The following is a 15,200-nucleotide window of genomic DNA, read 5'->3' as shown; positions in this document are numbered from 1 at the left end:
AGTTTATTTTTGGCCCTCTTGCCATTTGTTTTATCTTTATTTATATAGTTCTGGTTATGCTTGGTGTGCACCAGCTATTTGGGGAGTGATATTTTTCCATATTTCTGTTGGCTCCTATCAAGTGTCAAATTGGTTAAACTGACCTTTAGCATTTCCAAAGCAATCGTCGTTTTTCTCTCTGCACGGCTTTCAGAAGTGGAGATGATTTACATAGTTTAGCCAATAAAAAAAAAAAGCCTTCCATAGTTTGGTTTATTAGAATAGGTGCATTGGCCCTTAGGGCAGGTGACATGAAGATACCATGGAATGGGTTTCTGCCCTTTGGGAAGACTTAGAAGAGAAATACTATCCCAATTCATAAATTAGTAAAGACCTTACATCATCTGTCTGTTCTCCAAAGCTTTTAGGGGAGTGGAAGGCAGTGTTGAGTATGTCCTTGGGGCTGGAGGTGAGAGCGACCAGCCATGAGAGTGACTTGTTCAGACTGGCCAGATGGAAGAGAGCGGCCAGGCGTCTTCCCTGCTTGCAGTGTTTGACGAGGAGTCTGCCCCACTGGCCTGCCGAAGGACAGCGTTCTGAGTTGGTTATGGGAGCTTGACCTGAACAGAATAAGCTGTTTGTATCTTTTGATGGTATGTGCAAGACCAGATTAAAATTCTGATGCTTTAAAAAACATTTTGCACAACCAAACATTGTATACATGTAATGGGATTTGGTACTGTGATGAAGGTGTTGAGGAAGGTCCAGAAATACTTCTGGTCACAGACCTCTGCCTGCCTGTCCTGAGTGGCTGATTGCAGATGGACTTGGTACAGTCTAGTCATAAGTCATCAAGAGCAGGAGGCCATTACGGCTGATCTCAGCAAGGTGTGGAATAACTGGCTTCTCCCAGTTGCACCTTTAAGGTAGCACAGAGATTCAACGCTGGCCTTACAGCAGAAGCCCTTTTCCAGTCAAGATTCTTTTGCCTATCCTGACTGTGGAATAAATGCCTGACAGTCAGAGCTGATTCTACACTGAGCCTTGAGGCAGAAGCATTGGATCAGGCGGGGTTCCAGGCCAGGAGGCTTTTGTCCACCAAATGTAGAAATGTGGGCCAAAACTAAACCTTGAAGTAAGCAGGCAAAAGGCTTTGGAGAGTCTGTGTATTACATGGACCTGGGCTGGCTTTCATACTTCAGTTATCAGACTGAATAAGCTAAACTTTTATGTGTCAGGAAGGCCTCGGACCTAGCTCCAACTTGTTCTCTGATTTCAGCTCTTACCTCGTAAATACTAAGCCTGCAAGTGGAGGTACCTATTATACTGTTGCCTTTTTGGAGGTCACCCAAGGGACTCCTCCGAGGACTGAATTGCTTCTACCATTAATGCCGGAGGCATGGAAGCCACTGATGGCATTGGGTTGGGGTCCCAGGTCAAAAGCAGAAGCAGCTTGCTGAGTCTTATTGAGAAACAGTCCCCAAAGAGTTGAGTTTTTCTGGAATTTCCCTTCACTTGTAAGCGTCAGGCTTGTCTAATAGATGTACAACTTGATTAAATGCCAGTGTATCACAGATGCAATTATATTTAAGAACAAGCTACTTCTAATCCCTTTGCCATCGCTGATTAATTAGACACTTTGAACTATGCCCAACTGTTTGAAAGCTGTGAAAAATACAACCTGCATAGTTAAAATTTCTGCACAAGCTATTTCCTCATTTGTGCCTACGTGCTTTTTTTAAACCTTTTTAAAAAACCATTCTTTAAATGTAATATGTATTTATACATGTTCCCAAGCACACAATCTGGCTATTTTCTCTATCATGGTTAGCAATCCTTCCAGTTGGCCAAGATATACACTCACACAGTAAATCACATAACAAAGTATGTAAAAAACCAAGTGAATAATTTAGACTTACCTTCAGATTTTTGCTGTCATTGGTTACACTTCACAATGTTTGTTTTTTCCTTCTCGATCTTGCACAAATACCTCATAAAGGATCGTTGCTGCTGTTTCTAGTGGTATCTCTTTATGGAGGTTTTAGAATATTTTTGTGGTGCCTACCAGGAGCTGGGTGGGAGCAGGATAGCTGGTACAAGGTATAGAAAATTTTCGTTTTATGACGTATAATTATTACCATATATCTTGCACCATGTTTTGCAAAGAATTCCCAAGTCTTTTCTGTTATAGAACTGTCTTTTAAAGTAAATGAACGCTAAAAGACCCATTCCACAAGTGAAGATGCCCAGGCAGGGAGTCTCAGAAACTGATCCCTGGTGATTCCCATGGGCCATACACTGGACTTGTAGGATGGGGTATCTGGATGCACTAGAATATCAGTTTGAATATTTATGTATTTCTCTATCCCTGGACTGAAAATTTCATCAGTTGGCACATTGATCCTCTTGCCAGGCCTTGAACTCGAAAGCCTGCTTGGCTCAATCTTAAGGGGCCTCAAGTCCCTATACACCACCGTGTTTTAGGCCAGTTTTTCTTTCTTTGACTTGATGTCCCCAAAGTGGGGTAGGTAACAGTTCATCCCACTTTGGAGGAGATATTTACCTTTGACCATGCCTTTATTATATGCACGTATATTTCCTTCCCACTCCCTAATCTCCCTCCTGAATTCCAAACCAGATTTTGCCCCTTTCCAGAAAAGCCAGACTAAATCAAGGTCTCCACCACTAGATCTCTCCCTCTTCATGGAGAATGAGGAACCATCCCTGGCTAAGCCAGATTGTTTGCAATGAATGTGTAGAAAGTGGAACACAGTTGAAAGGCTTTAGGTAATTGTGCAACTCTGATTTTTATTGACTTCGTCTTCTCTCACCCTCCTAGGTAACAGCTTGTCTGATTGCTGTGGTGAAAACAGACCATGAAGTTCAAGTGCGGAGAGCTGCCATCCACGTGATTGTGCTGCTGCTTCGGGGACTCAGCCAGAAGGCCACTGAGGTAAGTCAGTCTCTTACCATTTGCAAATCCCCTCCCTCTTTGTTTTTTATCTGTTCATCAGTCTTCCTTTCACCAGGACAGGCCTGGAACTTTTTTCCTGGGTGAATTCATACAGATGAATCAGTCATCAGGGATTTTTACAGCAGGAAAATTCTGTTGTTTGCATCTTCAGTAAGAGTCTCTATTTTCTCTGTGTCACATTGGGCAAACTGCACACTAACCTCCAGAAAAACCAGGACACAAGTTTATAGGTTGAGGTCCTGGGCCTCAGCATTCCCTTCAGAGGGACAGGTTCCAGGGTGAGCTATGGACCACACCAAGCCTGGTTTTTATAGCGTGAACTTGAGTGATTTGTCTTCCTGACTCATTTCATTGTTCATATGGAATCACTAAAGGGCTTCATTTCAAATGTCTCCTTTCTAGCTGTGAGTGCAATCCATGAGATTTTAGTCATTGCATAAATTAAACTTTTATTCCTCCTCCAAGTGGGTTTGGCTGGATTTTCCCCAGTGTGTGGCCAGTCTAGGAAGAAAGTATATCTATTCACATGTGTGCTGAGAATGAATGGCCTCTAAATTAATTTTCTGCTTGATTTTATTGGAAACACATTCCCAGTTGACTTTATAAAGAGAGTGTGCATTAATAATTCACTTTTTGGCATCCACAATGCTTGTCTACGGCTGGCACATCAGTATTTAACCAAGTGTCAGTGAAGCCATTAGGAAAGTGTTTGTTAGACACTTGGCTTTGTTCATGCTAGAATTTTGCCAAATTGAGTTCCCGACACCATTTTCGTACAAGCATTAGTTATCCCCCAGTTATTTTATCTAGGACCTTGACTGGAGTGGGGGACAGAGAGATCGTAACTCGACATTTCAGATAATGGTTTTGGGTACTCACTGCTCTTGTTGAGAATCTGCTGTACAAAATGGAATTTTAAAAGTCAGTGTTTTTTTTTTTTTTTAACCCACTGTCAAAATCTACAAAACTCTTGACAAATATAGCATTGTTATGTAAGTTGTTAACAACAGAGGAAACTGGGTAAGGCGTATACAGGAATCTTCTTTATTGTCCTTGCAGCTTTTCTGTAAGTCTAAAATTATGTCAAAATAAAAATTTATTTTAAAAATTGAGTTACAACACTATTAAACTGAATCTTTAAAACTCTGTAAGTGCATACACCTTTACTCAGTGAGAGAGAGAAAAAGTATGTGTGTGTATGTGTGTAGCATAGCAAATGTCTGGTTAGTAAAGTACAAGAAGAAATAGAAATGCTATCCAGATCTTTTCACATCTGTATATAGCCACTGAAAGCAACACTGGTTGTCTCACCAGTACTGAAATAATTTGTAGCCATGGAAGGTTTGTGTCACTTTCAGAAAGCCACGTGAATGAAAAACCTCTGTTCTCCAAACTGTCTCCAGTCTTTACTCACTGAAATTTATAAATTGTGCTTACTCAGTGAATAAAGAAAAGGAAATGAGATGGGATGAGTGTACGATTTCTCTTCCTGTTGCGCCCTTGAGACCAGGTGTGTTAAGTCTTGTAATCGTAGGTGTGATTATCATCAGGGACACTTTAATGAGAAGCGGAGATAACCACAGAGCTTTCAATCTAAGATTTTCTTCACTGCTCTGTTTTGCCCCCAGGAACAGCTGAAATGAAAATGCTGCTTTGTTGGTGAAGTTTTGTTTTGTTTTGTTTCCTCTTAATCACTGTCTCTCAAGCTGCAGAGTGCCAAAAGATAATCCTAGGTTTCAGTGAATTCTCTGTTTCTCGTGGATGTGCCAGCCTACAAACTGTGGTCCCAGCAGCTTGAAAAGAAAGCAAAGAGTCCAGTAAGAAGTGAGGTCCAGAAGATCAGGAGATAGGATGAAATCAGAGAGGGAAGACATTACCACCCCCACCAATGGGGTAGCTTTTACCTCTTTCCCATTTGTACATAGCTAGAATAGCCACTTTGGAGGGAAATATAGCCTTCTCTTTCTTTCTTTCTTTTTTTTTTTTTTTTTTAGTTTTCTGAGTGTTGAGTTTTTTTTTTTTAATTTAATTTTATTTCCAAACTTTACATAATTGTATTAGTTTTGCCAAATATCGAAATGAATCCACCACAGGTATACATGTGCTCCCCATCCGGAACCCTCCTCCCTCCTCCCTCCCCATACCATCCCTCTGGGTCGTCCCAGTGCACTAGCCCCAAGCATCCAGTATCGTGCATCGAACCTGGACTGGCAACTCGTTTCTTACATGATATTTTACATGTTTCAATGTCATTCTCCCAAATCTTCCCACCCTCTCCCTCTCCCATAGAGTCCATAAGACTGTTCTATACATCAGTGTCTCTTTTGCTGTCTCGTACACTGGGTTATTGTTACCATCTTTCTAAATTCCATATATATGCGTTAGTATACTGTATTTATGTTTTTCCTTCTGGCTTACTTCACTCTGTATAATAGGCTCCAGTTTCATCCACCTCATTAGAACTGATTCAAATGTATTCTTTTTAATGGCTGAGTAATACTCCATTGTGTATATGTACCACAGCTTTCTTATCCATTCATCTGCTGATGGATATCTAGGTTGCTTCCATGTCCTGGCTATTATAAACAGTGCTGCAATGAACATTGGGGTACACGTGTCTCTTTCCCTTCTGGTTTCCTCAGTGTGTATGCCCAGCAGTGGGATTGTTGGATCATAAGGCAGTTCTCTTTCCAGTTTTTTAAGGAATCTCCACACTGTTCTCCATAGTGGCTGTACTAGTTTGCATTCCCACCAACAGTGTAAGAGGGTTCCCTTTTCTCCACACCCTCTCCAGCAACACTTTCTCTGCTTAGCCCTGTTTTGGCCTTATGATCATATCTGTTTATTTACTCATTCCCAAGTATAACCTGCAGCCAGAAGGGAACCCCCTTTATAAGCTAATTCTGCCTTACCTTTGCTGAAAATTGAATTTACAAGGAATACCCAGGAGAGGAGATACGTTTAGACCTGTGCTTTCTGTTGGCCTCAGAGTTAAGAACAGCCCTCCTTATCATGGAGATTATGAGATGGGAGACAGCATGGGAAAATTGTGCCTAACTCTCTAACTCTTCCTAAGTTAAGTCTTTGCAAGGTGACTTGTTTATTTTGAAAACTGTAAATGTTTAGAGCATCCATATTATTAGAACATTCATTCATTCCAAAGACAGTAATGAATAATTGGAACTTACAGTAATGGCTGAGCAACAGCCTACCGGTTGTATCTGGGAGGCATGCAGTGCATTAGGGGTGCATGCATGCTTAATTGCTAAGTCATGTTCAGTTCTTTTGCGACCCCATGGACTGAAGCCCACCAGGCTCCTCTGTCCATGGAATTTTCCAGGCAAGAATACTGGAGTGGGTTGCATTTCCTTCTTCAGGGGATCTTTCCTCAGGGATCATACCCTCATCTCCTGCATTGGCTGTTGGCTTCCTTACCACTAAGGCACCAGGAAAGCCCTTTTAAAGATTTTTGAATGAGTGATTTGGTGTGACCAGAGGCTCTCAGAATCCTGACCATATATTCCCCTTAGGAGCAGTAGTTCAGTATCCATTAATTCAGGATCTGTTAATTCAGTGTTCACACAATTTTATAGAACATAACTATTAATATTATGAATAACAAGAATCAACTATATATACACTGGGGAAAAGGTTGAGTATCTTAGAGAATGAATGATTTGGGGTTTACCATAGTTCTAGATTTATGTAGGTAACTAATACCACAGTCCTCTGCATAGTTTATTGAAAGTTGACTTAGAAGAACTGTGAGGGACTTTCCTGGCAGTTCAGTAGGTAAGACACTGCACTTCTGCTGCAGGGGGCATGGGTTCAAGCCACATGGGTTTGATCCCTGGTCAGGAAACTAAGATCCTGCATGGTGTGGTCAAAAAAAAAAAACAACAACTGTGAAATACTTTAGAACTTTGCACACAGGTTTGTAGTGACTAAGTATGATGGCATTTTAATATTGAAGTTTTCTCCCTTGTTTTTTAACATTAAAAAGTAATTACAGCACATACCATTTCTTCCTTCTAATCCCTAATTTTAAGTGACAAAAGAATAATCTATACTCTAATGGGAGATAAGTAAGTCAGCTTTAGAATTTATTCCTTCAAGATGACAACCAACCCTCAACACCATCTTGTATCTTCAAAAATATGCAAAATCTAGAAGCATCTTCAGGGAGAAGAGTTTGAGATTAATTATTAATTGATGGTTGAGTCAAGTTCAGAGCCAAATCCAGGCCTCCACCCAGGAATTTTTTTTAATATTTATTTATTTGGTTGTGCCGGGTCTTAGTTGCAGCTTGTGGGACCTAGTTCCCCAACCAGGGATTGAACCCAGGCCCCCTGCATTGGGAGCCCAGAGTCTTAGCCAGTGGACCACCAGAGAAGTCCCAGGAATGGTTTTTAATTCCTTCTTTTGAGTCCAGGGTTGGACTCTGATACTAGAAGTCTGTTCCCAGTAACTTTAGGAATAGTGGGTTCACTAACTTTTGTGCAGTTGGAAGTTGCTCTTCTACTTTTCTGTGAGAGAAAAGGCAAAAACCAAGGCTTAAAAAAGAAAGAAAAAAGAGATGTGTGTATGATGTTATGATTTTTTAATGACAGCAGTCACACATGGTTCATCCAAAAGATTAGCAAATGCGTCCTGGGTTCAACCTTGTGCCTGTCTGTCCAGACTGAGAACTAGAACCCAAGGCGGGTGTGACAGTCTCTGATGCAGCAGGTTGTAAGTGAACTGACAGACTACATGGAATCTTTTCTTCATTTTATTGGCTTTGCTTTATCCCCAAAGTTATTTTGACATTTGTTGTGGGGTTTTTTGGTGCTATGGGTGCAGTTAAATGAGCCCAGTTTCCTTCCCAGAGCTGGTTCCACAGACACCACTCCTTTTAACAGATCAGAGGTTCCATATGATGAGCAAATGAAAAGAACATTTATTTTAAAATGACTGGGATCCAGGTAATAATTACTCCTTTGTAAACTTTGAAAAAGAGCTGGGGAGAGCCCTTTCAAGACTGAAATTAAGGAGCATCACCCCTTTCTGGGAGCACAAAGCCACTGCCAGTTGAGCAAGGCAGGAGTTCTGTCGATCATCTACTACTGGCCCAGGCTTAGGTGTTTACCTATTGATAGTATTAATAAAAGGCATTTAATAGGAATTCAGCATTTTGGGACATCATTTATGATGCTCTGGAGACAGAGGCATAGAAGGGTTTTAAAGTGTGTTGTATCCCCTACAGACACTTCCCTCTAACTCACTCTTAGACATTCTTCTTGCTGTTGCTCCATTTCAGTCGTAGAGAAAAACTCCTCTTAGGCTCTGTATCAGTTTCCTAGGGCTACCATAACAAGTACCTCAAATGGGGTGGCTTAAAACAACAAAATTTTACTGCCTTGGAACTCCCCAGGGTGGTTTGGTGGTTGGGACTCTGCGCTTCCATTGCAGGGGGGCATGGGTTTGATCCCTAGTGAGAGAACTAGGATCCCACATGCCATATGACACAGCCAAAAAAAAATAAAATGAAATAATTTTAAAATAATATAATAAAGTAAAATATTTACTGTCCTGTAGTTCTGGAGGCCAGAAGTGTAAAATCAAGGGGGACTATGTTCTCTCCAAGGTTAACTGGGAAATTCTTCCTTGTTTCTCCTCAGCTTACAGTGGTTTGCCGGCAACCCTTAGTGTTTATTGGCTTGACACTGCTTTATTCCAGTCTCTGCCTCTGTGGTGATCTGCATGCTCCCTCTGTGTCTGTCATTACATGGCTTTCTTCTTGTAAGGACACCAGGCATATTGGGTCAGGAGCCCACCCTGCTCCAGTATGACCTTATCTTAACTAATTGTATCACTCCAACTTTGTTTCCAAATAACGTGGGGTCACATTCTGAGGTACTAGGCATTAGGACCTAAACATAGGGGGAGTGGAAGACAAAATTTAACTCATAACAGGCCCTTAGGGTTCCATAGTCCTTTCTTTTTGTGCTTATGCTTCTCCACCTGTTCGTTATTGTTGCATCTTGAGAAGAGCCTGTTCCCTGTGGAGTGTCTCAAATATCAAAGACAACAATGATGAGGATTATAGTGGGGATGTTGTTATTATCATTACCACTATAACCACCACTAATGTCTGATCCACAGATTTGCTGGGTTGTTGAATGACTATTGAAAACCCACCAAAGATAATTTTATATTCAATCCAAATGAATAGGAAATTTCTTTCTATCATGTCAGCCCCTCACCCTCAGTCATCTCAGATTTTGCAGTTGAGACTTTCAACTCTGCAAGCATCTCACAATTGTATACATCACCTCGTTCCTCCTCATGATTGTTACCAGCTTGACTGGGAAAATGCACAAGAACCTAGAAGCTTTGTAGTTATTGAACCAAAAGGACTTATATGTTGGGACTTTATTTAACCTCCAACACTGTTGTTTTCCCTACCACAAGGAAGCAGTGAATACATCACCACAAAAGAAGAAGAATCATGCTATCTGCTCTCATAACACAGGCACTGAGCTAGTTCATTGCTGTATTGTCTCACTTGATTCCCTCAAGACCTCTGAGGGGTAGGTGTTGTTACCCCCATTTTACAGATAGCTAAAGGAAGCCCTTCAGAGGTTAAACAAACCACTCAAGATCACACAGCTAGTATTGAGTGGTAGAGGTTTAAGCCCTGGCTGCGTTTCTGTAAGGCCCGTGCTCTAGCTGGCTTTACTGTTCTGAACCTTAAACTGCTTATTTTTTAAAAAACAAAGAGTGGATAAAGATTATTTTTTAATGCAAAGAATTACACCAATAATATGTGAAAATATACAATAAGCAGTCACTGGTTTAATTTCCCATGCTGAGAATGTTTAAAGCAGTGTTGCGGTTTATTGAGTAGAGACTTGGTACCAAGTTTCAGTTCCTGTTTAGCCATATACTTTCTCTGTAAATAGCAAGTTCTCATCCCTTCCCTCTAGCAAAGTGTTGCCAAGAAATTGTGATGACTTTCTTTACTTCCTAAGACCCAGTCAGACCAGAAGCACAGCTTTTCAAATGTTCATTCCCACACATTAGAAATTAAATGTTTAGTCAGTAATGAATGCTTGTTTTTCCAAGGATCTCTACCATCTCTCTCAAAATTTCTATATGGGATAGTGATTCAGAAGTCGTGCCTTGAAACCCCTGAGTTAAAGAGGGTTTGCAGCTAGATAACCCTGGAGATTGTCAGGGGCATTTTTCAGTGGTGTATTTGTTCCAGGCTCTGAGCCGGGGTCCTAGAGAGGCACTGGAAAGTTGTCAGGAGAGGAGTAGGACCAGGCTGGAGACAGACCCAGCCTGAGGGAAGCTGTGAACAGAAGAGAGGCAAGGCCAGGTCCAGGCAGACAAAGACACTTCTGCAAGGCCACTGCTGCTGACCCAGAGGAAGGTAAAATGACCGTGCTCTGTCCATCAATAGCACAGTAGCCCCTTCTCCCCTCACCTTGTAGGTTTTTCTGACATAATTTCTAAAATTGAGATATAACTGATGTAACTCATATCTATAAAATTAGTCTACAATTCAAGGTTTTTAGTATATTCATTAACTTGTGCAAACATCACCACCATTTAATCCAGAGCATTTCATTACTCTCAAAAAGAAGCATTGTACTCATTAGCAGTTATTCCCCCATGACCCCCTGAAACCCATGGCAACCACTACTGCCTATGGATATCTACTATGGATAGCCTACTTTCTGCCTATGGATTTGCCTTTTCTAGATACTTCTTATAAAAAAGAACCATAATATGCAACCTTTTGTGTCTGGCTCCTTTTGCTTAGAATAATGTGGTCAAGATCATCCATATTGTAGCATATATCAGGATATCATTACTTTTTATGGCTGAATAATATTCCACTATGTGGATCTAGCATATTTGTTTACCCATTCATTCATTCATTGATGGACATTTGGGTTATTTCCACTTTTCAGCTATTTTAAATAATGTTGCTATGAGCATTTGTGTACAGGATTTTGTGCAACATATGTTTCCAGTTTTCTTGGATATATACCTAGGAGTGGAATTGCTGGGTTGTACGGTGCCTCTATGTTTAGCTTTCTGAGGAACTGCCAGACTGTTCTCCAGCTCCATCTTTTTTTATTTCTATCAGCAGCACATGAGGGTTCCAAATGTTCCACATTCTCATTAGCTCTTGTTATTGTCTATCATTTACCAGATTTATAGCCATCCTACTGGGTGTAAAGTGGTGTACTTTATTTATTTTAGATTTTATTGTAGTTGATTTACAGTGTTAAGTTAGTTTCTGATATACAGCACAGTGATTCAGTTACATGTATTCTTTTTCATTGTAGGTGATTACATGATACATTAGGACCTTATTGTTTATCTGTTTTGTATAGAGTAGTTTGTATCTGCAAATCGCAAACTCCTCATTTATCCTTCCTCCCCTTTGTCCATTTTGGCAACCATATGTTTGTTTTGTGTGTCTGTGAGTGTTTCTGATTCATAAATAAGTTCACTTGTATTTTAGATCCCACATGTGAGTGGTATCATATGGTACTTGTCTTTCTCTGTCTGACTTACTGCACTTAATATAATCTCTAGGTCTATCCATGTTGCTGCAAGTGGCATTGTTTCATTCTTTTTTATAGTTGTGTAGTATTCCATTGTATATATGTGACCACATCTTATTTATTCATTTATCTGTTGATGGACGTTTAGACTGCTTCTGTGTCTTGGCTATTGTGAATAGTGCTGCAATGAACATACATCTTTTGGAATTATGGTTTTGTCCAGGTATGTGCCCATAAATGGGATTACTGGATCATATGGCAACTTTATTTTTAGTTTTTCAGGAACTTCCATACTGTTATCCACAGTGGCTATACCAGCTTACATTCCCATCAGCAGTTTAGGGGGGTTCCCTTTTCTCCACACTCTGTCTAGCATTTATTGTTTGTGGAGTTTTCACTGATGGCCATTAATGATGGCCATTCTGACTGGTGTGTATTTTTTTAACTTAGTAATTCTTATTTGATTTCTCTGATAATTAACGTTGTTGAACATCATTTCCTATGCCTATTTGCCATCTGTATGTCTTTGAAGAAATATCTATTTACATTTTCTGCCTATTTGTTGATTGGGTTATTTGTCTTTTTGTTATTGAGTTGCACGAGCTATTTGCATATTTGGGAAATAAAGCTCTTGTTGGTTCCACTGTTTGCAAATATTTTCTCCCTTTCTGTAGGTTGTTTTCTTTTTGTTTATGGTTTCCTTTGCTGTTCAAAAGCTTATTAGTTTGATTAGTGCTCATTTGTTGTTGTTGTTTGCTTTTTTTCCTATTGTCTTGGAAGACTGACATAAGAAATATATGCATTCTTCCTCCCCATTCTCTTTATACAACCACATTACAGTTTTTACTGTATAGCATTTAGTGTTTATATTATTGTGACTATAACTATTGTCTATAGCTGAGCCATGTAATATGATTATGTGATTTATGTCAGATTTATGATTAATGTTCTCTTTTAAGAGTTTTGTGGTGTCATGTCTTATATTTGCCTTTAAGTCATTTTGAATTTATTTTTGTGTTGGTGTTAAGTGTTCTGACTTGCATACCACTGTCCTGCTTTCCCAGCATTACTTGTCAAAGAGACTGTCTTTTCTCCACTGTATACTCTTGCCTCCTTGTCAAAGATTAATTGACCGTAGGATTTGGGTTTATTTCTAGGCTGTATTATGTCCTTTTGATCCATATGTCTGTTTTTATGCCAATGCCATGTTGTTTTGATTACTGTAGCTTTGCAGTAATGTCTGAAATCTGGAAGGATTTTGCCTCTATCTTTGTTCTTTTTCCTCAGAATTGCTTTGGCAATTCTGGGTCTTTTGGATTCCGTATAAATTTTAAGGTTATTTGTTCTAGTTCTATGAAAAATGTGGGTAATTTGATATGGATCATATTAAATCTGTAGATTGCTTTGGGTATTATGGTCATTTTAACAATATTAACATTTCTAATCCAAGAGCAGGGATTATCTTTCTGAATCATTTTCAGTTTCCTTTTTCAATGTTTTATAAAGTTCTCTGCATATAAGTCTTTCACCTCCTTTGTCAGGTTTATTCCCAAGTATTTTTTTTTCAATACTGTATTAGAGGGGATTGTTTTTTACTTTCCTTTTCTGATATTTCACTATTAGTGTAAAGAAATGCAACAGGTTTCTGTATGTTAATCTTGTATCTTGCTGATTAGATGCTTTTTAAAATGTTTACTCTTACATTTCTAAGTAGCATGCTTATACTTTTCTTTCTTGATTTTTCAGTTCATTTAATGACTTCTAACTAGATCTAATATGTACAAGTGGGATGTCGTCATTATGTTCCTCAGGTATAAAAAACTGGCCTGCAGTGAGAAGGAATGAAACAGCAGAGTATATGTGGCTTAGACTTAGAGCATGAACTCTAGGACTAGAATGTCTAAGACTGAGTCCCTTTGGTTTCCTCATCGGTAAAATGGGGATAATAATAGTACTATTGTATAGGGCTGTTGTGAGAATTAAATGAACTTCTTTATATAAAGTATTTGGAATGTATAGGTTCTAAAAACTCAATATGTATTAGTTATTATTAGTGTGTTCCCCACAAATATATGCATTCCTTTTCCCCCTTCTCCCTATATAACTACATTACAGTTTTTACTGTACAGCATTTAATGTTTATATTATTCTGACTATAACCGTTATCCATAGCTGAGCCATGTAATATGATATTTCCTTTTGTATATGAATTTCAGCTTTCTCTGAGGTTAATAAATGTCTCAGGTTTACAGTTGTTCCTTTTCTATAAATCTATTATCAATTACTCCCCAATCTCTGCTAAAAGTTTATAAATCTCTTAAAAGTTTCAAATACATCAAGTACTCTAATATCTTCACATGACTCCTACAACCCTTCATCCACTGGCTCTTCTCTGGACCCATTACTTTCTAAACCTGTTGCAAGATTTAAGAATAGAACACTTAAAAGCTCATGATGCTCTGTGTGCATGGGCAATACTTATGAACAGGTGGACTTTATAGGAGGGTGATCTGGCCAGTTCATTGGGAAATTCCGACTTAGTTTGAAGTCTCTTGTCTTTGAGTCTGGTTAGAGAAGCACTGTCTTGTGTCCTTCCTAAAGGATGTGAGCCTGGCTGCCCGGGTTCTGAAAGACAGGTGGAAGGAGGAAGATGGCAGTCTCACCATTCAGTGTGTGGACTTTGACATAATTGTTCTGTTTTCAACATGGCAACCTCATCCTTAACTACATCCGATGTCCATCTATCCAGAGTCTCTCTAATTGGACCTCAAAAAGATAAAACTCTATAGACTTCTGCTGTGGTTGGGGAGAGGCAGTCACCTGGATACTCTGAGTGGAAGGCATTAGGGGACCTAATACTACTCATACACACTTCTAACCAGGGCTTCTGTTCATCTCCATGTTAAGAAGTATAGCCCATCAACTCCTAAAGCTTTTTGCATTTCTGTGGTGCATTAGACTTGCTTCTGGGCTTCTTAGATTTAAGAATCAATTTACCATCCAAATCACACACTTCTGAGAGGACACTATTAATAATTATAGCATCACAGTGGATGTAATCTGTACTAACCTGGGCAAATCAGGACCATGACCCTAGGATTCATCCGGCTGCTTTCTAGCATGTAAACTTTTGTTGCCATGGCCTTGTTAGTTCTTTTTGTTCTGACAGCAGCATGGCCACTGATGGTAGCCCAGTGTGGCATCTTATGTCTAACATTGAGATATTCTCTCTTTGGCCTCAAATGCAAAAATTTCAGGGAAGAAACATAATGTGCCAGCTAAGATCGGATACCCATCCCAGGTCAGCCAGCGTGGCTGGGCCAAGTGGGGCGTGTGGGGTTGCTGATTTGTATAAAACCAGGTTCAGCCTCCCCCATAGCCATTTATGAGAGAAGAGGCTGGAGCCAGTGTCTGGGAGTAGGGGATAGTCCCGTAGATTTTCTCAACAGTAACTTGGCCAAATCAATATGACATTTGTGATGGATTTAAGAAGTAAAACTGAAAAGGTTGGGACTCAGTACCGTACTGTTTCTGCTAAAATATAAATGTACAACTTTTTCTAGTGATAACATAAGTGACAGTTTGGAAGACCTAACATTTAAAGACTGCTCCCTTTCTGCCTGTTCTGCATAATCATTTACATAGATTTACATATGTTAGAACCTGAGTTGTCTTCCTCTTCT

At 39.6% G+C, this 15,200-nt stretch overlaps 1 protein-coding gene across 4 annotated transcripts in view; it reads left to right on the top strand.

Annotated features, from left to right (window-relative positions):
- TANGO6 (transport and golgi organization 6 homolog) overlaps positions 1-15,200 on the top strand; it is a 184,519-nt gene that overhangs the window by 152,125 nt on the left and 17,194 nt on the right. For all 4 annotated transcript variants that reach the window (XM_070388096.1, XM_070388095.1, XM_070388097.1 and 1 more), the window contains one exon: positions 2,819-2,932. In XM_070388096.1, the coding sequence (XP_070244197.1) occupies positions 2,819-2,932 (114 nt within the window). The remainder of the gene's footprint in view (positions 1-2,818; positions 2,933-15,200) is intronic.

Source organism: Bos mutus, chromosome 18 (assembly GCF_027580195.1).
Source record: "Bos mutus isolate GX-2022 chromosome 18, NWIPB_WYAK_1.1, whole genome shotgun sequence".
NCBI lineage: Eukaryota > Metazoa > Chordata > Mammalia > Artiodactyla > Bovidae > Bos > Bos mutus.
Note: the sequence above shows the minus strand (reverse complement) of the source record. Positions and strands in the feature narration are given on the sequence as shown.